This window comes from Protopterus annectens, chromosome 13.part0 (assembly GCF_019279795.1).
Source record: "Protopterus annectens isolate FY-2018-M chromosome 13.part0, PAN1.0, whole genome shotgun sequence".
Lineage (NCBI taxonomy): Eukaryota > Metazoa > Chordata > Ceratodontiformes > Protopteridae > Protopterus > Protopterus annectens.
The window spans coordinates 976,372,704-976,399,904 of NC_056747.1; the positions used below are offsets into that span (position 1 = coordinate 976,372,704).

At 39.8% G+C, this 27,201-nt stretch overlaps 1 protein-coding gene across 1 annotated transcript in view; it reads right to left on the minus strand.

Annotated features, from left to right (window-relative positions):
• The window catches only part of FKBP10 (FKBP prolyl isomerase 10), a 368,229-nt gene that overhangs the window by 189,745 nt on the left and 151,283 nt on the right, over nucleotides 1-27,201 (minus strand). The window contains exon 5 of the mRNA XM_044054794.1: nucleotides 14,569-14,758. Coding sequence (XP_043910729.1) covers nucleotides 14,569-14,758 — 190 coding nt within the window. The remainder of the gene's footprint in view (nucleotides 1-14,568; nucleotides 14,759-27,201) is intronic.

The following is a 27,201-nucleotide window of genomic DNA, read 5'->3' on the forward strand; positions in this document are numbered from 1 at the left end:
AACCTATCAACTTAAAACAAACACAAAAAAATATGCTCATCTTCAAATGATGAAATTTAACCCTCCTGATAGGAACAATTGCTCCAAATAAACAGCTGCAGATGCAGGCAAAATCTAACCTAAAATTAAGGTTATCCATGCTAAGACTCATATTACAGCCTGCACTCCTACTTACACTAATTGCTGTCTGTTCCTGTCTTATCTTTATTCCCCTCCCAGATGTGGGAAACAGCTTGTATGTTTTCAAAAACATTAACTTTCAGCCTTAAAAAAGTATTCTGGATTTTACTGCATACCAGTCAGCTTGCCTCCATGGAAACCTAAAAATAAAATGTACATCTGTCCTCAGCTACAGATTTCTCAAGCTCAACATTTATGTTAAATAAAAACTTTTCATTACATTCAGTGTTCTCTTATTTACTTGCTTCCCAAAAACTTACATTAAGCCAAGGGCCTTAATCTAGGCAGTCACCATTGCAAAAGTTAGAAAAAAACATATCAGTTCTACATATATTATAATCTATGCACTTTTATACCCCATCTCTCACGCAAGCAAGTCACAATTACAGCATATTAACTTAAACAGGCCTTTGTTCAGCTTTTATTCTCTTTTTACACTGCAATGCCTACATTTCTTAAAAGTGAAAAAGAAAAAGAAAGGTGCTTGCTTACTTTAGTATGTTTATCACACACAGCAATAACTAAAAATGCTTTACTCTATAACATGCATTTTCATGAAATGCTTTATACAAATACAGTCAAGATCAAAACTGTTTACACTCACAATTACATTTTCCTTTACTTTTACTGTCCTTCCAGTTAATGACATGACATGGGGTATATGCTTTTCAGTCCTCCACAAGTTTGACAAAGTCAACAAAAGTCCAGCCTTTCCCTTTTTTCTTGTAAAGCCATATTTCACAAATGTGACTGCTGCTTTAAATCTTACATTTATTCACTAATTTCAGTACTGCTTTTGGTTGCACTGGTTTTCTTCTTGTTCATCTCCATCTACCATCCCCAGACTCTGGTTCAAGTTCGAGGAACTTTAGATTCTTCTAGTTGAGTCATTTCCTTTTTCTGTCTTTCACGCATTTTCCTTTGGAAGTCTGAAAAAATGTTTCACTGACAAAGTCCCTCTATGAGCTTTACTTTCAAAAGAATGAAAAGCAGAGACCCCTTCTGTTTGTTGGCTCACTTTTTGTTGAACAAACTTTTGTATTTCCCCCTTAGTCTGATCAGCAAAGACATTTATTCGTTTTAAAATCTGGAAGCTAATTAGAAGGAACAGGTGAGTGATATCTGCTTCAATTTAGTATGTCTCTAGTGACTGTCCAAAACAGAATGGCGTTTGTGGGATGCTGTTGTATACAGAGAACCAACAGTGGTGTCCAAGAAGCATTTCCACTTCAGGAATAGTTCTTTGGAATTCCCGACTATCAGTTTTTACATTCTCTACTTTCTTAGAAAAAAGTACGACACTTCCATTTGCTATTTTTCCTGCAACATCAGTTTAGATGCAGTTGACTTATAAAATGTCTTTGATTGCTTCTTTATAACTTCCCATATTACCGGACAGCTTCACAGAATCTGGTTTCCTGATTTACCAACTTCAGCTTTGGATTGTGCGTTTTCCCATGATTTTTGGGTTCTTACCATAACCCGTAGATATGCTAATTTTCTGCAGTTTGTATACCAGTATTATTTCTACATCTGTTGATTTCTTTCCAGTATTCTCTTTATATTTGCAATGTTTGCTATTAACCTTTCTGTGGGCAGTACATAAGTATTAAACTCCTGTCACACTGCATGGAAGTGCTGGAGAAGGGCACTGATAAAAATACACAGACTAGTAGAAATCAAGATGGAATATGAGCAGCTCAAATACAGACCAAGATGCAATACAAACAACTTAATGTTTGTAGTGAGAAAGATGGTGGAAAATACTCTGGAGATGAGGTAAGAGTCTAACCTGGCATTGTTATATTTGGAGAAATATAACACGGTCCCAACAAGACAGTCCTGCAATGGTTTAAGTTCTGGAAATAATGACAGAATCAGTGCAGACTCTGTAGAGGGATCCAGTGAAAAAAAGTATGAACAGTGTTTGGACTCACAGGCAGGTTCCAGTAGCACTGGATGAGTATCAACGCTAAGCTTCTTTTCATTCCTGTGATGAACTATATCAACAAACAGGTCAGGCAGGACAGATTAACATAGTGTCTGTATGTGGATAATGTGACAGTACAAGCAGATTCTGAAAAGGAACTTCATCAAATGACAGGAAACCTAAATGCAAAACTGAAGGCACAGGAGATGGAACAAAATACAGACAAGACAATGGTCATGGCAGCACATGTGGAGAATAAGACAACTTAAAAATGAGTTAGAAAGGAAAATGGCAGAACAGCATAACAGCTTCAAGTACCTGGAGGTGTATTTGAGGAGAAGGGAAGTGTAAATGAGGAGGTCAGAACTATGCGGCCAAATGTCACAAAGAATAATGTGCTATATGTGACATAAGAATGCCAAAGAAGTTGAAAAGTAAATTCTACTTAAGAGTGGTGAGACCAGTGCTTCTGTGTGGAAAAGAAACCTGGGAAGTGAAAGCACAACAGTTGAGGAAGTTTGAGGTGATAGACATGAAGCTAATGACATGGGTAGCAGGATGCACACTGTGAGACAGATGGAAGAAACATGTACATATTGGCAAAAGCCATGGAAGCCCCAGTTACAGACAAGGTCAAGAAAAACAGATAGTGGTAATTTTAATTTGGTAAAGCAGACTTGGGAGAGACAGGATGAAGAGAAGATAAGGACATCCAGCCAAAAGATGGATGAATTGCATGACAAAACAGCTAAGACAGGTGGGCATGTCTGTTGAAGATGGTAGGAAATTTACACTGAATAGACAGAAGTGGTAACAGTTGACACAACATGCCAACTTTATGAACAAAAATGGGAAATGGGGTTGATAACAATAATGATATCTGTTTGAGGTTTAACTTTCCCACATTTACCTGTATATAAAACTCACACCTTTCTTATTTCTACTCCCAGGCTGTGTCTAAAATATATGCACCAAACATGGCTGACAAGACATCTATAACACTCTCACCATACTGTCCACTACTTACCTCATTTTCTCTCTCACCTCAGTGTTACTACTGCTCATAATATCTATATCTATATCTATATCTATATATATATATATATATATATATATATATATATATAGGAAATCTCATTTGTTCATAACTATTATTTAATATGTACACAGTACTAATTTTATTATTCTCACAGTGATCTTTACTGAAATGATTGTGTGATTTTTCTTTTTTGAACTTGTATCTACTAGAAAACAATATTGAATATTTCTTTGTATACACTAACTGGGTCTATATTAGTGAGCCAAGATGTGATTTCAGCGAACACCGAATCATCGACCCCTAACCAGGGAAAATCGCTTCGGTCATTCGCTGAATTTACCAAGGGCAAGTAAATACTTGTCCTGCAGCACAATGGACCAATATCTAAGTAAATTGTACCCACCCAAGTGAGGGGCAGCACCCTCCACACCCTCCTAACTATATATACCAACTCCGAGATTGCACTACAGTGGAGAAAAGGGAAAAGTTGTGTAGTTGGCCAACTACTTCTTTGCCCTTGGTAAATTCAGCAAATTGCTGAAGTGATTTTCACTGGATAGGAGTCGATGATTAGGTGTTTGCTGAAATCACATTTTGGCGAACTAATATAGACCCAACTAACTGGATGATGTGCATTCTGCATCTTACTATATTTATACTATTTATTTCTGTGGCACTTTCCTCCCTGGGCATCCACTGAAAATGGGCTTCTGGCCCAGTCAGACCTTCCCGGTAAACAAATGTAAATAAATAAATTATACACACACGCACACACACATGCACACAGACACACACACACACTTACTTGAATTTTGGCACCAACAACATGGCTGAATAAGATCGACTGCTTTTTAAACTTCTGCTCATTAACAGTTGTGTTGGTGAGAGACTAAATCCCTGCAGTGGGGTGTTCCTTTCTTCCAAAATTGTTAAATGAAAATCATCAAAACCTTTGCTGCTGATGTTTCTCATAACATTTTTCTTTGTTTGGATAGTTCTTCGTAACTGTTCACTGAACTGAGGACACTGTGGATTGGACATTATATGCCTAAATTCCTAGTTGTGCACAAATCCGCTGTATTCTTGACTTGTGTATTGTGGATCTTTGCCAGAGAAAATAAAGATAAAATCAGTTATCTCCTTTCTAAATAATATAGGCTTTAATGCACTAAACACCCTGCATTTGTGCCTGCCAGTTTGATTATTTAAGGGAACTTGGAATAATAATCCACATAATCCATAATAATCCCTGAAATGGAACCAATCTGTATCCACTCAACTCTAAAAGAAATCTGAAACTGGGAATGTTAGCATCATTGCCTTTCATTTGTTGTTATAATATGTATGTATATGTATAATTACGCTTCGATGGTGATTGTACTTCTGGTACTTTTTACTTCAATAAAGTACGACCTTCTAGAATCTGAACTTCGACTACGTTGATTTTTTGCCACCACGGCGAGCAGAGCTCCTTAGCCGAGCCACATTTACGTTGTTTTGCCTGTTTTTTCTGTGTGTTTCATCTTTGATTTCTAGCTGCCACACTAGCGGTTCCTCTCACCAGGCAACCTGACCAGCCGGAACTACGACCTGTATACAAAGCCTTTCTAAAGGCTTTACTCATCCTTCAACCACAAGCGCTCGGGTATGCACAGCCTTTCTCAAGGCTTTACCAGTAGCCCAGCTTCTTCACCACCCACCCTACCTTTATTAAGGTAGCCTACCTGGTCATCCATTTGTTCTTGGCTTCCCTAGAGTATTTTATTCGTAGACATTTTTCCTCCTCTGCATAGGAGTTTAAATACCCAGGTCCCACAGACAATCATTTTCCTGCTGGGCAAACCAATATATTCTGAAAATTCCATCTGGTGCCAATATATTGCTGTGCACCGTTGTCCTGCCCTACCTTGCATTTAAAAATGGTACACCTCTCTTCACCTGCCCATACACTTCTAACTTAGACAACATTTAAAAATGCTACCACGCAAAAGTAAATGTTTACTTGTTGGCCACACAGATTATATCTGGCTACTAGCTGGCTTTCAAGTCGGCAGCTTCTGTACTATGTTTAAGAGGCATCATGGTTAGTAAGAGATGTCCTGCTCCATTAATGTGATCTTGAAGCTTAATATCCTTCCTGTAACCTTGATGAGTATTTCTAAGGAAAATGTAAAAGCCTTGCTACTAAGCAGATTCTGTCTGGTTATACTCCAGTTTCTTCAGAAATCTACTGTCCCAGAGAGTTGTGGCAGATGGGTTCCCTTCTTCAATATGTGGCCCCTTGGTCAGCACTCTTCCTGTAGGGGTCAGTGTTTTTGAGGCAAACCACATGGGATATATTCCTCAAAAGCAGAAGTAGAGCAAAGGATTCTTGGGGTCTGGATTTTTTTTAAGTATATTTTAATATCTACAGCTTCCTCCTCAGAAATAGACAGCACTATTAAATGATTCCTAGGGTTCTCAGTTTCCTCAGACCGTCTTTCTTCTTTTACCCTACATAATCTTGAAGTCTTCAGGAAATAATTACATCATCCATTCACTCATTCATTTGTAGATTTTCCACTTTTGTCCAACTCAAGGTTGGGAACCGTCAGCTTAGCTCCTCTAACTGGGCATAGAGAAGAGAAACTAATGCCACGCAGGATGCCACTCTATTAATAGATGCACACACACACACACACACACACACACACACACACACATATATATATACTGACACACACAAAGACACAGACATGCAAACACACAAGCAATTCACATATATCAGACAAGCCTATAAGTAATTTGCAGGATCAACATTTCACCAATGACATATTTTTGGAATGTAAACAGAAACCATAGCACCCATTGAAAATCCATGTTGACACACAAAGGACATCAGATATTGTGCACAAATCATTTCAGATAGGAAATGAACTGGAAAACCAAGATGTGAGGTACGTATGCTGACTGCTGTACCACTACATTTTACAAAATTTTCAGACAGTGGAAAGCATTTCTTTAGGTCTGTGATTGATGTGGATGCTGTGGGGTTTTATCTGAGGATGCTGAGAGTAATAAAAGAGGAGTTTTTAATGACATGCCAAAGTTTTAAGTCAGCAACCCATTCTCTCTTTTGCAAGGCTGTGCTCACTCTGCGAAATATGCAAAATAATTTCTTAAATAAGGTCCTCTTCCCTTTAAGAGGTGAGGGTTTCAGGTGGTTCCTATTCTCCTTCAGAGGAATGGGATCCAGGTACTTCCTGTGCTAATCTTAACTGCCTCTGTAAGCATGTCCTGCTTAGTGAAAGCAAAGCACATTCATCGCTATCTTTAAATCTTACTATGCAGCTCGACTGAAGAAACTCCAGCTGTACTCGTGTTGCATACCGCCTACTCAGAGGTGATCTCTGCCTGACATACAAGGCCATGTCCAACCCAGAAATAATGGACATGCTCTACCTAAAGAAAACCCATCCCCTTGAGCCACATGCTCCAGGGATCTAAACCTCACCACAACAATAAATAGGATGTGCTAGAGGGATAGATTCCTGTCCCAGAGACTTCCCATGTTCTGGAACAGGATTCCAATCTACATTAGGCAGAGCTCCTTGCTAACCCTCTTCAAGAGAAACCTTGACGAGTGGATGGGAAAAGTACAGGTGTGTACACTTACCATAAATGTAGATGTTCGAGTGTATTCACTGTTGCAGTCATTATATTTGGGTTATCTGCTTGCAGGTAGCCCTCAGTCGACCTGATTAACAAAGTCTTCGGCCCTGCGTTGGTTGCTGTCTCTTCTTCCGTAACGTCAGGGGTATAAAACATGCAGCCGACGTCACTACATCAGTTTTTCTTGCCCCAGATGTCAAGTGCCCCCCTAATGGGAAGCAATTAAATCGATAAATATACAAGGTTATACCTCAAACAAAAAAGCAAATACACCAAAAAGCTTTTAAGCATTGAAAAGGAGAGAAGAGGTATAGCCAAACGAAGTCGGGGGCTGGAGGGAAGGTAACCAAGACTGTTGCAGTTACACTCGAACATCTACATTTATGGTAAGTGTACACAACTGTACTATGTTCTTCGTGTTTCACTGTTGCAGTCATTACATTTGGGTAGATTCCCAAAGCTAAGGATGGGAGGAGGAATTTAGATGGCATTATGACCAGCTATAAGGCCTTGCAAAACTGCAGTGGCAAAGCCAGCTCTGGGTTTAGAGAAAATTGGCAAATGGTAATACTTGGATGCACAGAACTGCAGGTAGCAGCTTCTAGGATGTCCCGGGTAGGTACGCCTCTGAAAAAGGCTGTAAAGGTAGATGCAGCCCTGGGTGAGTGGGATCTGATACCCTGTGGGATAGGTTTTCCATGGTGCTTATAGCAGAAGTGAATTGCAATGGCCTATCCATTTGGAGATGGTTCGCTTTGAAACAGCCTTCCGCTCTGTCCCTGCAGCAAATGCCACCAGCAGTTGTTCAGATTTCCTTTGAGGTTTAGACCTGTCCAAGGAGAATCTAAGTTGTCTGTGCACATCTAAGGAGTGCAGTATCCGTTCCCCTTTGTTCTGTGGATTAGGAAAGAAGGTAGGCAAATGAATGGACTGATTAAAGGCCAGAGTGGATACCACCTTTGGCATGAAAGAGGGATTAGTCCTGAGGGACACCCTGTCTGCATGAAAGATGATGAAAGGCTCCACCGCCATAAGGGCCTGTAATTCAGACACCCTTCTTGCTGAAGTGATGGCTAAAAGGGAAGCTGTTTTCCAGGAAAGGAATTTTAAATCTGCAGTAGCAGCTGGCTCAAAAACAGGAAGGGTGAGTTTCTCCAATACAAAGTTAAGGTCCCAGGCTGGAGTTGGAGCTCTCCTGGGTGGTCTTAAATTGTTGGCCCCTCTGAGGAACTGCTTGAGCAGTGGAAGAGAGAAGAGGGGAGGTTCTGTGTTATAATGAGCTGAAATGGCTGAGGCGTGAATTTTTACTGATGAAAAAGACAGGCCCTTGTGAAGCATCTCAGTTAAGTATTGTAAAATCTGAGGTAAATTGGGCACTGCTGTGCTCATCCCTTGAGATTGGTTCCAGGCACAGAATCTTTTCTCTTTTTCAGCATAAGATTTTCTAGCACTAGGCCTCCTTTCCACTAAAATGACATCCATCACTGGTTTACTGAGGGATGGTAAAGGAGAACTTAGGTAATTAGCCAGGCTGCTATGTTCAGTGTTTGAAGCGGAGGGTGCAGAATCTGGTTCTCCTGCTGACAAAGCAGGGTAGGAGTCTGAGGCAGGTGCCATGGGGCCAACAATGACACACTGCACAGGAGGGGTCACCAGTGTTGGTGTGGCCAGGCTGGTGCAATCAACATCATCCTTGGTTTGTCTTGTTTTGATCTTTAGTAGTACTTTGGAGAGCAGAGACAGAGGAGAAAAGACATAAACTGATAAGTTTTTCCAGCTGAAGGGCAAAACATCCACTTTCCAAGCTTGTCTGTGGGGAGTTCCCGCACACAATTTTTCCAATTGATAGTTCTGGGGGGAGGCAAACAGGTCTATATCTGGCCTCCCCCATTTGCTTGTCAACATGTTGAAAATCCGGTTTCAGCTTCCACTCGTGTGGGTCCATGAGGGTTCTGCTTAGTCCATCTGCCAGTGTATTTAGTTTTCCTGGCAGGAATTAAGCTTGTAGATGTACTTGGCAGGCTGTGTTCCACAATGCCATGGCTAGTCTGCAGAGGGGGTAAGAATGTGTACCCCCCCCCTGCTTGTTTATGTACCACATAACAGTGGTGTTGTCTGTCTTTACCATTAATTGTCCTGGAAGAATGTGGTCCTTGAAGGCTGTCAGAGCATTCTGTACAGCTAACATTTCTTTATGACTGATGTGAAGGTGCATTTGAATTGTGTTCCATTTGCCCTGAATGCACTTCCCTGCCAGGTGCGCCCCCCCCCCCCATGCATAGTCTGAAGCATCTGTTAGGGCTTTAGGCGGCAGGGGGTAGTGTGAATGGTAGTCCCTTGTTTTGGTGGCAGGCCTCTGCCCACCAAAAGAACTCTAGGAGTAGACAAGGAATGATAGGAATCATTGCTTCTAGATCGTGAGAATGTTGACACCATAGGCTTTTTAGATACCATTGTAGTTTCCTCATATGCAGTCTTGCATATGGAATTAGAAGAATGCAGGAGGCCATGAACCCAAGGCTTGTAGTATTTGCCTTGCAGATAGCAGGGTTTTGTGACCACTTGTTTGAAGTAGGTTGTCAAGTGAATTTGTTTCTCTAGCATGAGGAAAGCCATCTAGGAAGTTGTATTCAAGCTTGCTCCCAGGAATATAATTTGTTGACAGGGTACCAGGTGTGATTTCTTTTCATTTATGGTGTACCCCAGACATCTCCTATACACATATCTTTCTTTTTTCCTATTTTATTCTTTTAACAATACCTGTACTACTAAGACATGCCCTCTTTATCTTGTACCTTTTCCCTAATCGACTTGACATTGCCTCTTTTTAATAACCAACTTCTACTATATTACTCTATCCATTCTGTTACTCTATCTACAACACTACCCCTTTTACCTTCCTCTTTCTATCTTATACAAATGTCCTAAGTTCTGTGTTTGCTTGTATATCCATTACACTGTGTACTTTTTCTCCATGCCTATTCCTAAATATTCTGTAACAGACTATCAGTTATGGGTGAATATGTGTTTGTATTTGACAATTTACTGTTAATTATCATGTAGTAGATAGTAGAGCTTTTCCTTGCCTATTCCTAAATATTCTGTATCATACTGTCAGTCATGTGTGAATATGTGTATGTATTTGACAATTTACTGTTAATTATCATGTAGTAGATAGTGGAGCTTTTCTCCTCGGGCCTCCACTGAAAATGGACATGTATCCAGCTGGACCAGCCCGGTTAACAAATGTAAAATAAATAAATAAATAAATAAAAGTTAGCACCCTCTGTACAAAAGCCAGATGATTCAAAAGTATGTCCTGGTTTTCTGCCTAAATTAGACAATCGTCCAGGTATTGGTATATTTGAATAATTCTTTGCCTGCAAAATGCAATGACTGGAGCTAGGCATTTTGTGAATACCCTGAGCGCAGTAGATAAGCCAAAGGGCAGTGCAGAGAACTGATAGTGCGTGTAGCCTGCTTTGAAGCGTAGGTATCTTCTGCAAGATTTTCTGATTGGAATGTGCAGGTATGCTTCCTTTAAATTTAGTGTTGCCAACCAGGCATCTTTGCTTAGCATAGGAAGCAACTGAAGAGTCAGCATCTTGAATTTTGGAATCACCAAAAAGGTGTTTAGAGTAGGCAGGTCCAGGATAGGACGCCATGAATTGTCTTTTCTGGGTACCAGGAAAAATCTCGAGTAGAAACCTTGTCCCTTTTTCTCTTCTGGTACCAACTGAATAGCCCCTATGCTTAAGAGAGAGTACTTGCTTTTGGGCCTCTGCCCACTGCTTTGGAAGTAGATCTGGCCAACAACTTGGAGTTGGTGACATCTGGAAGTGAAATCTGTATCCTCGGGATACTATATTTAAAACTCATTTGTCCTAGGTAATGAGTCCCCAGTTCTTTGCATGAAGTGCAATCTTTCCCCCCAAAGGGGCAGTTAGTTGAAAAGTGCTTGGAAGTTTTAAAAGAAGTCATTGGGAAAGTTTACCATGGGGGGGTTTATTACTCCCAAATTTAGAAGTGGAGGCCCCCCACTGCTTAGTCCTGTGCGTCCCTTGGGACTGAAGCCTGGGTGCTCTGCTGGATCTGGGTTTGGACTGAGAAGGTCTGAAAGAGGCAGGAAAGGATCAATTCTTAGAAGGCCAATGCCTACTAAATCTTGGAGGTTGTACTTGTAAAAAGTCTTTAACAGTTTGCATAGATTTAGCTTTTTCCTCCATCTTTTTAAGAACTTCTTCTGCCTTGTTGCCAAACAGGTGGCCCTGACTTAAGGGAGCATCTAGTAATTTCACTTTAACATGATCTGGCAAGGATTGCTCCTTAAGCCAAGCATGCCTTCTAAGTACAGACCCAGTTACCGCAGCCCTGCAAGATGCCTCTAGTGAATCAAAACCACATTGCAATGTATGTTTACCAACTTGTTCAGCAGAATGCATAAAATCCTGTAAATCCTTTTTTTCAGCACAACCAGGAATCAACATAATTTTCTGTTTAAGCAATCCAATGATATGCAGCTGATACTTTAACATATGAAACTGGCACTTCAAGGCCCTAATGGCCAAAGTTACAGAAGTTTATACCTTCTTACCCCATCTATCCAGTGCCCTGGAGTCTCTATCAGAGGGGGTAGGATTTTTGGCAATAGTAGCTTTAATGCCCTTGGGTCCCTGTGAAATGGTTTCAGGATCCGCAGTAGGATTTTTGAAAAGGAGCTTGTAAGAATCAGGAACCCTGTAATATCTATCAGGCTTTCTGGAAGCAGGAGGTAAAGAGTCAGGGGCCATGCTAGATTCCGAAAAGGCATCATCAACAATGTCCATTATAGGAGGTATAGCTAAAGGCCTGTGCTGGGGCAGGAGTAAGAAATCCCTAAGCCTCTTTTTAGAATCAGAGAAATCCTGACTTTCCCAACGTAAAAGCTCCCTGAGAGTATGCAAGGTTTCACCAAAAAAGAAATCCTCTGGGGGGGAAGCAGAGGGAATAGAGTCCTCAGCATCAGAATCCTCATAGGTAGATAAGGGTAAATCCTGGTCATCAGAGGAAACAGAAATTTCAGAATTCTGGCCAGCAGTATCGAAAACAAACTTAGTCCTAGGTCTCTTAGAGGGGGAAGGTTGGCTTCCCCTGATTAAAGTAATAAGGGCTTCAGTAATTCTTATCATTTGTTCTATAGGCATAGAGGCCTGACCATGCGGTCTGGGGGTCAGTTTTCTAGGCATGGTTCGAGTTTTAGGCCTTGAAGAGGAAGATGGAGCCGGTTTAATATGCAAGTCAGTAGGCCTGAATACACCCTCAGAAGCCGGTGCCTGCACAGTGGCTCTGGACTCATCCAAGGTAGAGACATCTGCAGGTTCCACAGTTGAAGCATCTCGCGGCATATTGGACTCCGAATGGGTCTCAGTAGAGGCCTGCGAATCTGAAGTAGCGGGTATCAGGGGCTGCGAAAGTGCCTCACTGAGTACCGGCGAACTGGGCAGCCTGTCTCTGTCTTTATCTTTGCGTTTTTTCGGAATGTCGGTAGACGGATGGCTTACCGAAGACATATCAGGATAACTGAACTGAGCACCAAAAAGTTAGAAGTGCAAATATACTGATGACGGATAGTTTGTGGTTTAAATAAGGCACAAAACCGACAGCGAGGTATGCCGTGGTTAGGGCCTAGGCAAGGAATACAGTACGAATGAAAATCTTTATGAGGTATTTGCTTTCCACAATAAATGCAATTATTTATTTTTACTGACATCGGTTTAGAGCAAGAAAAAGTTTCCCCAATGGGGTACTTGGCTTTTAGTTGAACACTTCGGTTCTGAAACAAAAATTTCAGGCGTTGGCCGACCGGCACTTGCGAACTGCTTTTGCTTTGGGCACCGCACGGCAAGAAAGACTGATGTAATGACATCGGCTGCATGTTTTATACCCCTGATGACCTGACATCATGGAAGAAGAGACAGCAACTGACGCAGGACCCAAGACTTTGTTAATCAGGCCGACTGAAGGCTACCCGCAAGCAGATAACCCAAATGTAATGACTGCAACAGTGAAACACAAAGAACATCAGAAAGTTTACCCCAGGGATCACTTCAATGGCTTTGTTGGACAGAGGCACAGGGAACTCATCTAAGGGTGGCGGCGAAAGCCAACACATTCCAGCTAGGCTTATAAATGCCTTCGGGCAGATAGTCTAGTACCTACCTATGAACCTATGAATGGATGGGAAACTGAAAACGTACAACAAGCCTAGCCCCCCCCCCCACATTCCCTTTTGGATAGGTGGAGTAATTAGTCGGGTGTACCAGTGGAACTGTAGTGGACATTCTTCAAAGACTTAAATGGTCTATTACTTAGTAGCAAACAATAAACTTATGAACCTACATGCAACGCAACATGGTGCAAAAGTCCATAATCCTAACACATCAGTTCTTGATTCCCTTGGGTCCTTTTCCTTCCCTGGCAGATGTAGGTATGCCATTTATGCCTGCTTGCATGTTTTGAGTTCAAGTCCCACAGCTGTTTTTTTTTCGGGTTTTGAATGGAGGAGCAGTATTTCCAGTTTGCAGGTCTCACTTTTGGTTATTTGATATGGTAACTGCACACAGGGTTTTTGTTTATTGACTAGACCAGCCATTACTGCTCTCAGAATACCAGGCATCCATATGCCTTTTATGTTTATTGTCTGATAGTAGGTCAGCTACAGCCTTCACCTTAACAGTTGGTTTGTTAATTGTCTAGTTTCATGGAGTCTCATTTTCCTTGGAATCACACCCCCAGAAATGGCAAAGCATTTCTGTTTGCTGTAGAGGGAAATGATTTCTCTTCTTACAAACAAACCTGCCATTTGTTTATTGGCATCTTGCCCATGTGATGTGTTCAGGCTTTTCATTGTTCTCTTGAGAGTCACAGTTTTGCATTGTCAGTACAGTCTCCCCAGGTGGCTTTATTGGCAGAATGGCTTCTGGTTTAGCTTTTTTTCTGGATGGTGTTAATACAGCCTCTGGATACTACTATTAAAACAGCCTCTGGATATTAGTATTGATACAGCCTCTGGATACTAATATTAATACAGCCTCTGGATACTAGTATTGATACAGCCTCTGGATATTAGTATTAATACAGCCTCTGGATACTACTATTAATGCAGCCTCTGGACAAAAGTATTAATACAGCCTCTGGAAACTAGTATTAGTACAGCCTCTGGATACTACAATTAATACAGCCTCTTTTTTAGTGAACGACACAATTGCTGAGTGCAGTAATACTCTTTTTTTATAGTTTATTGGAGGTGGGGGACCTATAAATCCCCATTTGTAGTGCTACTAACATAAAAATAAAAATACCACTTCAGAGTCTACTAATATTCTTCAAGTAACAAATGTGTAACTTATTAATGTCTACACCCAGATGTTAGATCTAAAGGAAGACCAGCTTCTCTTCCTGCAACACACAGGGATGGGAAAGACCTGACAGCAGTCAATGTGCTGAAAAGAGTATGACAGTTATTTGTATCACAGAGTTCCACCTATAATGTTGAAAACATCCTCAAGGATAAGTGTATAGTTTAGGAATCTCAAAAGGTCTAAGATTCCTGCTCCTCAGAAAAAGCCTTGCCTTGTGCTGTATTTTTTAATTATAAAAAGAAACTATGGCACCACTTTACAATAAACAGGAAGGGAAACAAACAAAAAATGTGACAGAACTAAAACGTACATTCTTTTGAGTGTCACTATACATTACTTAGTCTCTCTTTTAAAATGGGTAAACATACCTGGTGTCAAACACTGCTCCATCCATAAATGTTCCATTGTAGTGGTATCTGACAAAGTCTCCTACTCCAGTCTTCCGACTGCAGGTTTCTGGAATAATCTGATCGGTAACAGTTATGCTGTCTTTGGGGTTGTGAAAGTCAATCAGATGAACATCAAACACCAGACTTGCATGTGGCGGTATAACTGTACCTATTAATGAAATCTGTTATCAGTGGATTGTATTATTTACTTGAATAACTAACAATATGAAAAGTACATTTGTGTAAGTAACCTATCAAACTAGCAGACATTCAGATAGATCACTGTTGCAGTATTCATGACTTCTGGGACTTCTCAAGTAGGTGCCCCGTCCACCCGGTCAGTCTTTATGAGCTCAGGTTCCTTTGCATACATGGCATAGACACACTTGTAGCCCTAGAAGATAATGCTGGTATAAGAAGTAGGTATGCTAACATAATCTTCACAGCTTTCTTGCCCCTAAACACAGAAGGCTTCTTGTCTACAGCCCTATGCCAAATAACCCTAGGACAAGTTAAAAGCAAAACCTGACAGATACCTACCAAAGCCTAGTTCATGAGCTCATGGAGAGGTCACACTCTGTGTTAGAGGCCAATCTATGTTCAGAACTCTAGCCTACTCAAAAGAGGAAAATGTATAAGCAGAAGGGAAAGGAAGGGATCCCACCCCACCCAGGAATTGAGAAGAGAGTGCTCATTGTTGGGATGGTGGGTGGGAATAGGTACTGCACCAGTGATCTATCGGAACATCTGCTACTGTGATAAGTTATCTACATAGTTTTAATATCTTCGTCATTAGATCACTGTTGCAGTAGTATTCATTACTTCTGGGATGTCTCCCAGAGCTTAAATGGACTGGGTGGTGGAAAGAAGCTGCCTGGCATTGCAAAGGATGCCCTGAAGGACAGCCTTGGTAAACCCTGTTCTAGCCCTGGAGAAGGTGTCTAATTTGTTGTGTTTGCTGAATGTGAGGACAATGCCTGCAAAAGGCCACTGTGGTGGCTGCTGTCCTGGTAGAGGGAGCTTTCACTGGATCAGACAATTCTGGCCACTGCTGTGCTAGAAGAAAATAATAAAATGACAGTCATCTGGAGATAACCTGTTTTGTCATCTGCTGCTCTTTCCTCTTATCATCAAAAAGAGATTAAAAAAACTACTCAGTTTAACTGAAGTCCTTAGTCCCATCAAGGTAAAACTCTGAGCTGCCAATACATATCTGGAGAGTGCAACTTTCCTTCCCCCCTGTTCTGAGGGGTGGTAGATGGTCTGATTGTGGGTTAACTGTAAGAATACTTTTGACATTTTGACATGAAGGAAGGGTGAGCTGTAAGGCTTACCCTATCCTTGTGCAAAACCAGAAAATGAGTAGTTGAGTATTAATGCTTACAGCTCCAAGAGTTTCCTAGCTGAGGTTATGGGTACTAGAAGGTCAGTCTTCCTGGAGAGGAACTTCAAAGGAGTGTTAGATGCTGACTCAAAAGGAACCTGGGTAAGCTTTTTTAGTACATAGTTCAGGTCCTAGTAGGATATCACTCTTTTCTTTGGTGGCTGAATGTGCACAACTCCCTTGAGGAACTTGTAAAATTGAAAACAAAAATAAAAAACAGCCAGGATTTACAGTACTATCATTACAAGTGTACAATGCATTTTCAGAACAGACATTAATCCATTTGTTTAAACAAACATCACTCATCAGTGATAACCCCTTCTGTTCCCCCTCCCACCTCGACCTTTCCAATAATGGTGTTGAACATTCCTGCCTGTTTGTCCCTTGTTTAACAATCTCTCCGATCTCCTAAGTTCGGTCTGGTGTTCTAAAAAACATTCAGAGTCAACATTTTCACCAAATTTATTTTGTTCAACACTGACAGCCCGATCATCAATCAAAAAGGTATTAACTTTTAGTTTAGTACCCGGTGGATAAGCACAGTTATTCTTATAGTCAAGAGTGTCTCTATTAAGTTTTTTGTGTTTAATAGTGAGATTTTTGTTAACAAACGTCTCAACACTCGAGTACTTTATTAAAACTTTCTTTTTGTTGAGAAAAAAGTAAGTCACTCGTAATACTGGCATTAAGGCTATTGATTTCTTCTTGTAATTTTGCAAGTTTAATCTCATTGTTGTTAATTATAATATTCAACATTTCCATACCTGTTTTGTTGTATAACAAAATCAGTTCACGATATTAAAAGTGGAAACTTTCATTTATCCTCTGGTGGCTATTTTTTATTTTTGTTTTCAATTTTACAAGTTTTCTTTATCCGTTTGGATTGTTTCATATTTTACTGTTTAATTCGGCCCTGGGGACGACCGTTGGTCTGTTCATTTGATACGCAAGATTTTTCATCTATTCAGTATGGAGAGTGTGCTTAATGAACTGGCCAGCGTTGTGGAGAAATTAAAAAGCTCCACTCCGGTGTGATGGTGGAAGGGAGAGAAACTAGTAACAACAGCCCTACAAATTCACAGATGCAACTTTTTCTTTACATTCACCGATCAATGGTGGATCGACGAATGACAATGTTGCATCAACTTCGTATAGAAACGCTGTGGCTAGACAACAAATTCAAAGTGGAACGTTGTAGACAGTGAACACCAACCAGGTCAATGCTACAGGGCAATGTGATTTTAAATCGTGGTTTCAGGAACCGACATTTGAGGCGGATCTCTCAGGCCTGAAGGAGGCGAGAAGATCTTTACCAACATTAAAAGAACAAATCTTTAATTTTGAAAAGCTGTGTATAAAATTTAGAGTTATTCAACTGGATAACTTGTTTCTCAAGAAATCATTGGCTTTGAACCAAGTGCCAAAAGGTATGCGGTTATGGAAACTCCCTATGGGAGTAGAAACAGGGACAGCAGCGTATCGTGAACTGATTTTGTTATACAACAAAACAGGTTTGGAAATGTTGAATATTATAATTAACAACAATGAGATTAAACTTGCAAAATTACAAGAAGAAATCAATAGCCTTAATGCCAGTATTACGAGTGACTTACTTTTTTCTCAACAAAAAGAACGTTTTGATAAAGTACTCAAGAGTGTTGAGATGTTTGTTAACAAAAATCTCACCATTAAACACAAAAAAACTTGAGACACTCTTGACTATAAGAATAACTGTGCTTATCCACCGGGTACTAAACGAAAAGTTAATACCTTTTTGATTGATGATCGGGCTGTCAGTGTTGAACAAAATAAATTTGGTGAAAATGTTGACTCTGATGAATGTTTTTTAGAACACCAGCCCGAACTGAGGAGATCAGAGAGATTGTTAAACAAGGGACAAACAGGCAGGAATTTTCAACACCATTATTGGAAAGGTCGAGGTGGGAGGGGGAACAGAAGTGGTTATCAATGACAACGAGTGATGTTTGTTTAAACAAATGGATTAATGTCTGTTCTGAAAATGCATTGTACACTTGTAATGATAGTACTGTAAATCCTGGATTATTGAATGTTAGTGAAATTTTTGAAATAGCGAATGAGCAACACGTATCTAGAAGTTATCTCAATAATGAATGTACATTAGACAACTGTGTTTTGTTGAATTTCAGTAGTCCTGGAGATAATATATTTTTCATTATCAACAACACATCTGTGAGTCATAAAGTGTGTAAGAGAAATGGCTTTTATATTTACAACTATACTGACATGGAAATAAGTGATGTCCATTTTGATTTATTGAGTAAGGGTATACATTTTGTACCCACCTATAGATTGGATATTGCTCAAGTTTTGATTAATCTTAAACTTTACATGAGACAGTTAAATTTAAAAATGTTTTTTTTCTTACAACAAAGGAAACACCATTTAAACAGAATTTAATATGCCCCTCAAGAAAAGTAGTACATTCAACCCCCCATCAAACCCAGAGGTTATTACCTTAGAGAGATGTGTGGAAACTGTGTTTAGAAAAGTTTTGTTACAAGACAAAAATGTTTAAGGACAACCTGACAAAAGATGAAAGGTTGTTTATGAAAAATCTATCTCAAAATCAACAATATAGGTTTATGAAACCGAACAAGGGTGGGGGGATGGTAATTATGACTACAATGGATTATTCGAGTAGGATGATGCATATTCTAAACGATGAAATAACTTATAGGAGAGTATCAAAAATGAAGTAAATAGGGCATATTTAAAGATTGATCTCTTCCTTCAGGATGAATTATTTCAGAGTGTTATCAATGAAACAGAATACAATTATTTAACAGTAAAATTTCCAACTTTACCAGTTATGTTTGGTATTCCCAAGGTCCACAAAGAAGTTAGAAACCCTCCATTTAGACCAATTGTTGCAGCTAGGGGTTCTAAGACTGAACCCCTTGCTTCCTTTGAGGACACTTGGTCAAAAATAGCAGTAGAAGAGACTGGGCATATTTTGAGAGACTCATGGCATTGCCTTGAGAGGCTTAGGCAAGTTAAAGATAACAATAATTTTGTTTTCATGACAGTGGATCTAGTTAATCTATTCACAGTCATTCCTCATGAACAAGGACTGGCTATGTTTTACGAGAGTCTCTCAAAAAGTAAAATGACAGATAAAAATAAAACAAATTTGTTAATAGATCTTATGGAAATTATACTAAAAAACGTTATCAGTTTTGAAGGAGAAATTTACCAGCAGTTAACTGGTGTAGCAATGGGAGCCAAATGTGCTCCCGTGTTTTCTAATTTAGTATTACTTGCATGGGAAAATTTGTTTATTTTTTCATCTGAATACAAATATAAGATCCTGTTATATAACAGATTTTTAGATGACGTGTTGATTTTGTGGAAAGGTGATGAAACATCTATTGTGGAGTTCACTGAATATTTAAATACTACAACGGATTTTTAAATGTACCTACTTTTGGCCTAAGGAAGAGATTCATTTTCTTGATATAACTATAAAGAAAACATCACAAGGTTTATGTAGTAATATTTATAGAAAAGAATCATATTCCAACTCACTTTTACATTTTAATAGTAGTCACCCTTATCATCAAAGAAAAGGGATTATAAAGGGACAGATGGTGAGAACATCTAGGTTGGTTAGTGATAACTTAACCTTTAAGGATGAATTATACAAGTTGATGTTCTTAGATAGGGGTTATCCCTTAAAATTATTATTAAACATCAAAAGAGAGATATGAGAAAAAGGGAAACATGTTACACCCCTATTTTACGGAATGTGACATCTATTACATCTAGTTATAGTAACCTACAAAAACTAGGTGCTGCATTTGTACTCAAATATAATGATAGGGCTTATGATTTGGTGACATGTTTGAGGAATGCTTGGAAATTTTGTTTTAGTGACAACATTAAGGTAACTTTAGGATCTGAACCACTGATAGCATATAGTAGAGAGAATAACTTAAAAGGTATTTTTGAAAGAGAAGTTAATGCTGGGAGAAAGTCTTGTATGAAGAAATGTGGCATGTGCAAATGTTGTAGGTATATTAATGAAGGTCCATATTTATGTGTATATGATTATAAATACACTATTTCATGTCCAGGGATATGTAATTGCAACACTAAAAGCATTGTTTATGTTGCTTCATGTATTTCATGTGATGGATTTTATGTGGGTAAAACCATTCGGAGATTACATGATAGGATTTCTGAACATTTGAGATGCATTAACAGAAATGATGAGCATAATGCACTTTATTTACATTAAAAAAAAATGTAAGAATTTTAAAAAGTTTGTATTTTTTATTATAGACCGAGTAGTCATGAGTGAAAGGGGCTGTGATATTAGCAATAAAGTTGGAGCCGTGGTAACAACTTGGCAACTTAGACTTAATGCCTTGAAGTCACCCGGTTTAAATGATGCTGTTTCCTTGATGCCTATTTTAAAACTAAAGGCAAATCATATTTAATTTGGAAACAACATTATTAAATCTATGATGATGATCAGTACATAGTAAACAATAATCAAGTTAGGTTACACATTTAAATACAATTGTTAGATTATTTTTAGTGCAGTTTAGTCACTCATTGATTTTATCACAATGTATGGGTTATAATTTATGTATCCTGCCTGTGAATCTGTGTGATTTTAAATATAACATAACTTGATTTGGTTATTTTTGTATGAATTTATACACAATATATAACATTCAATATTTTATAGAATGTTAAAAAACTTTTTAAAAAAAAGTATAAAATAAGGTGGATTGTGTGTGGATTGATGGATTTTTCATTAACCAATTTTGTTAAACCATCTGGTTGGGTGGTATTGTAATTAATCAATCAATTAGTTGTTTGTATATTTAAAAAGTTGTGGATGTTATACCAAATGACTCTGAGGAAGCCAGTGGTTGAAGCCTGGTGAAAGCGCTTAGTCATTTGGTTATTTTGTTCTTGGTGGCGTACTGAAAGTGGAGACTTTCGTTTATTCTCTGGTGGATGTTTTTTTATTTTTGTTTTCAATTTTACAAGTTTTCTTTGTCTGTTTGGATTGTTTCATATTTCCCCTGAGGAACTGTTTAACCTGGGATAGGCTAGATAAGGGTGGATCCAAAGGCAAACAAGCACAAATAGCTGAAAGGTGATTGTTAATGGAGATGTATGTTAGTCGGGCATTAAACAAGTCACTTGGGTATTTTAGGATCAGGGGCACCTCTGTTTTCCTGTCTTATCTGACATCAGGAAGAGCACCTTCTCCATCTGCAGATATTGGATACCCTTATGGTTGGTCTCCTATGTTCCCTGAAATTTTTGACAATGCTCCAATGTACTGATGCCAGAAGGGTATTAAAACACTATCCTCCAATCTCTTAGCTTCAATGTCTGCAAGATAGGAAGGACTACAGATCACCTTATCCTAACATACCCTGGTGTGCTTTGTAACATCCTTCTGGAATATCTATTTGCATAGAAAACCAATGCTGTTTTGGCTAAAACAGGGGCAGGAGAAGCATCTTTGTTTTTTTTTCTTTCCTCACCATCTGGAGGACCCTGTGAATCCAGGGAAAGGGGGTGAAATGCAAACAGAAACTGCCCTGTCCATGTTATGAAGGCATCGGCCACTCAGGCCTCCTTGCATGGGCTCATGGAGCAAAACAGATTCAGCTGTTTTCTGTCAAAGCAATAAGATCTATCTGTGGAACACCCCATCTGTGGACTAGTTATAGGAAGAGATCTGGCATAACATCCACTCATGAGGGTCTGTCTTGGTCATACTTAGTCTGTCTGCCACTGAGTTTAGTTCTGAAGGGAGTTATAATGCAACCAGAAATATACTGTGCTAGGCAGCCACTTCAGAAGTTATCATTTAGGTAATGAGACACTTTCTTGTGCATACAGTTGGTTGAGGACACATGGCTGACATGGAATTTCAGCCGCAGAAATATGCACTTGATTACTGAAGCTGTGAGCATGATGCTGCAAACTTGTTTTGCGCTCAAAGTGAAGTTGCAAGAGCCATAAATCTCTGCAGCTGAATTTCACTTCAGCCTTGTCTCCTTGACCAAATGTGCCTCCCACAGGGAAATGTCTTGTGACCTATAAGCCTGTACCCCTTTTTCCTGTTGTTTTTTTGATGTACCATTTGGTACTATCACTACATGGAAGGTCCGCTCTTACCAAAGCTGGATCATTGCTCTCAGGCCCTGGAAGACAGCCAGGATCTCTTTTATTTTGATATGCTTTTTCTTCTTCTTCTGGTAATCCCATTAGCTCTGTAATGGAAAACACTGGGAGGAAGTTCCCCAAACAAAGTCAGAGGAATCTGTGTACATGGACTGCTTGGGAGTTCTTGGAAAAAGGGGAGACTATAATAAGCTTCACTTGTGTTATGCATCAATGCAATTATCTTGTTATGAAGGGTAGAATGGGAAGTTGTGGGGCTAATGGGTGGAAGTTTTGGGTCCAGACAGCTCAGGGTACCAGTCCCATTTTGTATATGGAGCTTGGACAGGTGACTCATCACGATAGTGGAGGCAATCCATCCCAGAGCTCTTAGGAACTTTCTGGCCATTGTCTTGTTTTGGTTGCGAGTTCAGATTTATGTCCATGGTTAATTCTCCACCTTCTCTGGTAGGAGGAGAGAAGTCTGCATGGAGATGTCCAAGAAGGACCCCGAAAGACTATCCACTGGGAGGGCACCAAGGAGAACTTTTTCAGATTCAAGGTGAAACTCATCCTCTGAAAAGAGTTTTTTGTGAATTACGTGGTTGCCAGTACTTCCACTTTAGAAGCCCCCTGAATCAGGCTGTCTTCCAAATAGGAGATAAATGCAGATATCCTACAACCTGCAGATGGTGATGACTGGGGCCAAATATTTGGTGAAGACCCTTGGTATGATGGATAACCCAAAGGGCAATGTGGCAAATTGATAATGATAATCCCAAACCAGAAAACTGAGAAACTGCATGTGAATATTTTGAATGGGGATGGGCAGATAGGTATCCTTCAGGTTTAGTATGACCATATATATACATGTTTGGGTGCAGAAAAGGCTACAGAGCCTGTATAAGAATCCTAATTTGGCAGATAACATGAGAACTTAATATGAGCTGCTACAGTGATGGCCATCAGTGTGAGCAGTTATCTGATCTGATGCAGTGATGGATAGTTGCATGAGTAATTACCTGAGCTGCTGTAGTGATGGTCAGCAACATGAGTAACTATCTGAGCTGTTGTAGTGATAGCTAATCACGAGTAACTATCTGAGCTGCAGCACTGATAGCCAGCAGCATGAGTAACCATCTGAGCTGCTGCAGTGATAGCAAGTTGCATGAGTAACTATCTGAACTGCTGCAGTGATGGCTAGTTGCATGAGTAGCTATGTGAACTGCTGTAGTGATGGCTACTTGCATGAGTAACTATCTGAGCTGCTGCAGTGATGGCCATTAGAATGAGCAGCTATCTAAGCTGCTGCAGTGATGGCTACTTGCATGAGCAACTATCTGAACTGCTGCAGTGATGGCTACTTGGCATGAGCAACTATCTAAGTTGCTGCAGTGATGGCCAGCAGTATGAGTAACTATCTGAGCTGCTGCAGTAATGTCCAGTAGCATAAGTAACTCTGAGCTGCTGCAGTGATGGTCAATAGCATGAGTAACTATCTGAGCTAATGCAGTGAAGGCCAGTAGTAGTAGTATGAGTTTCAGTATCAGAAACTGCTGCATTGCTGACTAGCAATGTATACAAACACAGTGTGTCAGTGTAGGCCAGAAGTGAGAGTAAGGGGACTGCTGCAATGCCAGTCAGTAGTGGAAGTAAACTGGGCTGATGTACTGCTAATAATTTATTTTCAGCATGGCACAGGCTCTAACCAGAGGTGTATTTAGCTCTTCAGGTACCCAGGACTATTCCCTGATATGGCACCTACCCCTAAACTTTAAGCTGAGGACAACAAAAAAGTCCTTTTTTCCTTTAAACTGTTATACAGTTAAACCTGTAGCAAACTACTTATTACAGCTAATAGGGACTGCTGCCTAGACTACAAATTATCCACATTCATTTCTGAATGCCAGTAATACAATAAACCACAGATGGAGTGGCAAAGCATTTCAGCAAATACATTGTTGAAATTCACAAAATGAATGTTGGTAATGAAGATCATGTCCCCTGACATCTATCTGCAGCTTTCATCTTACCCTAGCTACAACTCTGGCTCTAAGACGCCAATGACTCACAGCAGGAAGGTCAAGTCTGACAAATCTAACAGATTTCTATGATTGAATCATCTACATAACACAGAATGGAGGTGCTTAAGATTTGGCTTACCTACAATTTAGGAGACACTGACATTATTCTACCAGAAAGAAGAATGAATGTATAAGTTAGAGTTCTAAGGGCGGTCCTCTAGTTATAAACTGGCTGGCTGGACAACAGATCATAGAATAACAGGAAAAAGAACTTACAGTAAATGAAAGCTGGATTGTTGGTGGTATACCATGGAGTTTCACTCTGTAAGAACTCTCCCTGATGGGTCATAGAGTAGGGATTTCTTCTCCATTAATCAAAAGTCAGTATTTTTTCACTAAAATTCTGTGTATGGAGACACGTGTGTACTCATGCCACTGCATGCTAGGATTTAATGCTCTGGGTATATAACTGCACATTCCCTGAGCTTGCAAGTTTGATCCATGTCACCAATGTGCACATTCAGGGAAATCAAACATTAACAATGCAGATTTGACACAATACAAGACCATATACTTGCCTGATTAACAGGGAACCCCATCACCTAAGGCTGACATAAAAACATTCAACCAAAGAGAGATGGAGGGGAAGGTGTCCACGACCATCAATGAGGGTCCACTCATAGATCAACTAATATGGTAAAAACACATGTAATGTCAAGACCCCTATTTCAAAGGTCCTCAGCTGGTTTGAACCCTAACCGCAACCATCATAATGGAAAGAGGTAGAAAGCCATTCAGCCACTGACTTCAGACAGCAAGGTTATGAAGTACAGTCTTACCAAATGTGACTTGACTTCATAAGTCATAGTCAACAATAATGCTTAGTGGAGATGTGCACCAAAGACCATATGGCCATGGCACAAAACTCTGCAACAGATACATTCTTCAAGTGAGCACTGGAGACAGCCACTCCTATAATGGAGTCAGCTTTGTTCCCTGCATATGTCAGCATGCTGGAAGATGCCTTATGGTAAACGTTCATGCATTTGGTACTCTAATTGGAAAGCATCTGCTTGGTAGTTACATGTCAGTCCCACCCAAGACCAAATGAGATGGGCAACTGACCTATCTCCCTAAAATCCTGCACCTGCTTCAGGTAACATCTGAGCTGATGCTGCACATCTGCAGTGTAAAAGGTTTTGTCAAGCCTTGGCTCTGGCTGCTTCAAAGAAAACCAGATCAAGAAAACCTCAAAAAAGACCTTCAGAAGGAAATTTGAATTCACCCTCTCCTTCTGAAAGATTAGATAAAGATCCCTGCCCCACAGAGGTGATTTACACAAGCAATAGCATCTTCAAATATGTGAAATTTGATTACATCAAGTTAGCATGTTGAAATGGTGGAAGGGCAAGGCTGTCAGCCATGAAGTGCAGATCTCACTGAGGGGAGTTTTTTTAGACAAGATGCAAATTCAACAATACTTTAAAGAACTGCTCAGCTAGTTAGTGATTGGTCACAATCCTGCCATCCATAAGGACATGCTGCTCAAAACTGAAACCTAAATCATAGAGGTATCTGAGGTACATCAAAACCACCTGAAATCTGTCTACCTAGGGTTGTACAAGGTCCTTATCCACCCAAACTGAGAAATGTTCCACTTGGAAGCAGAAGTCTGCCAAGTGGTGGGCTTCCAAGCAGTCTCAGTTACTTATTAAATTCCCTCATCAAATCCGGCAGAACGAGGGACTCTACATCAGGAGCCACAACCTAAAGTGGTGCTAGCTGTACCCCAACTTTGGGGGATAGCCTTAACTTGAACCAGAAAAGTTTCACATATTGCTAGGAATCAGAAACTACACTTTTCATGACCAACAAGGGGTGCCAAGTAAATGTATGATGCATAGAATGAACAGGAATAGATGGAATGCACAAGAGATCCTCCTGTGCCAAAAGAGGGAGAGTGCATCCACTGCAACCTCCTCCTTCCTGCTGAACTAAGCAGAAGGGAGATCCACATTCTGCAGCAAAACAAAAACAGGCTGACCTCCTCTCAATGGCAATAGTGAAGACCTCTTTGGATGGGCCTCCACCACATGAGGTTTAAAGTATTATACAATGAAGAATCTAACTTGTATTGGTATTTCTTACAGTTTTTGCAGATTATAGAAGTCAAAACTAGTTCCATAGATTTAGAGAGTTGTAGGAGCTGGTCTGGCCAGAAAGTCACATATTATCTCTCTCTCTCTCTCTTTCGAGACATTTGCATGATGATGGATTATTTCAGTCTTAACATGCAACAAGATTCAACAAAGCCATTTATGTCAGAACACCCCTGAAATCCCTGGGTTTTGTGTCCTCCCCTATCTGAATGGTCACTCTTTCAAAGCTCAATGTACGAAAAATTCACCGGTATATCATGAATTTCTGCAGCCAGCCAGAAAGACAATCTTATTAGAGTTCAACCTTTCTTTCTCTCCCATTATGACCAAGCAGTTACAGGTATGGATTCAGAAAAAATCCTGAACCCATGTTTCCTCTTTCTTCTTCTCCCAAACCAGAGAGTAAATAATTGCAATTGTGGAGCCCATTTTAACAGATTTAACTCCAAGTTCTGATCATATGTCCAGAAATAAAGCCTATAAATGTAAAGGAAATGTTAGCAATTTTCCTGGCACCAAGGTCCTTTTAGGTAGTCCTTCAGTAAAAAATTTTTAAACAGTAATTGACAATACTACTGGGATGTGGAACTTCAGCAAGCAATGGGACACACCGCCTTAATTACAAAAGCTAACAGTAACTATTTAGGAACAGGCAGTTTAAATGAATGTAGTTTTGTAATCAGTTTGCATTTCAAGTCAACAGGGTAATGACCAAGCATCCATTGTGGAAAATTACAGTTTCTCAAGGATGGGCTCTGGACATTATTGCATTCCTAGAAACACAGTAAAGAAGTAGGGTTGTCTAGACATACACTACTTTACTTCACACCTGAACACTCAAATAAAATAACAAAAACTGGAGATAAGAGCC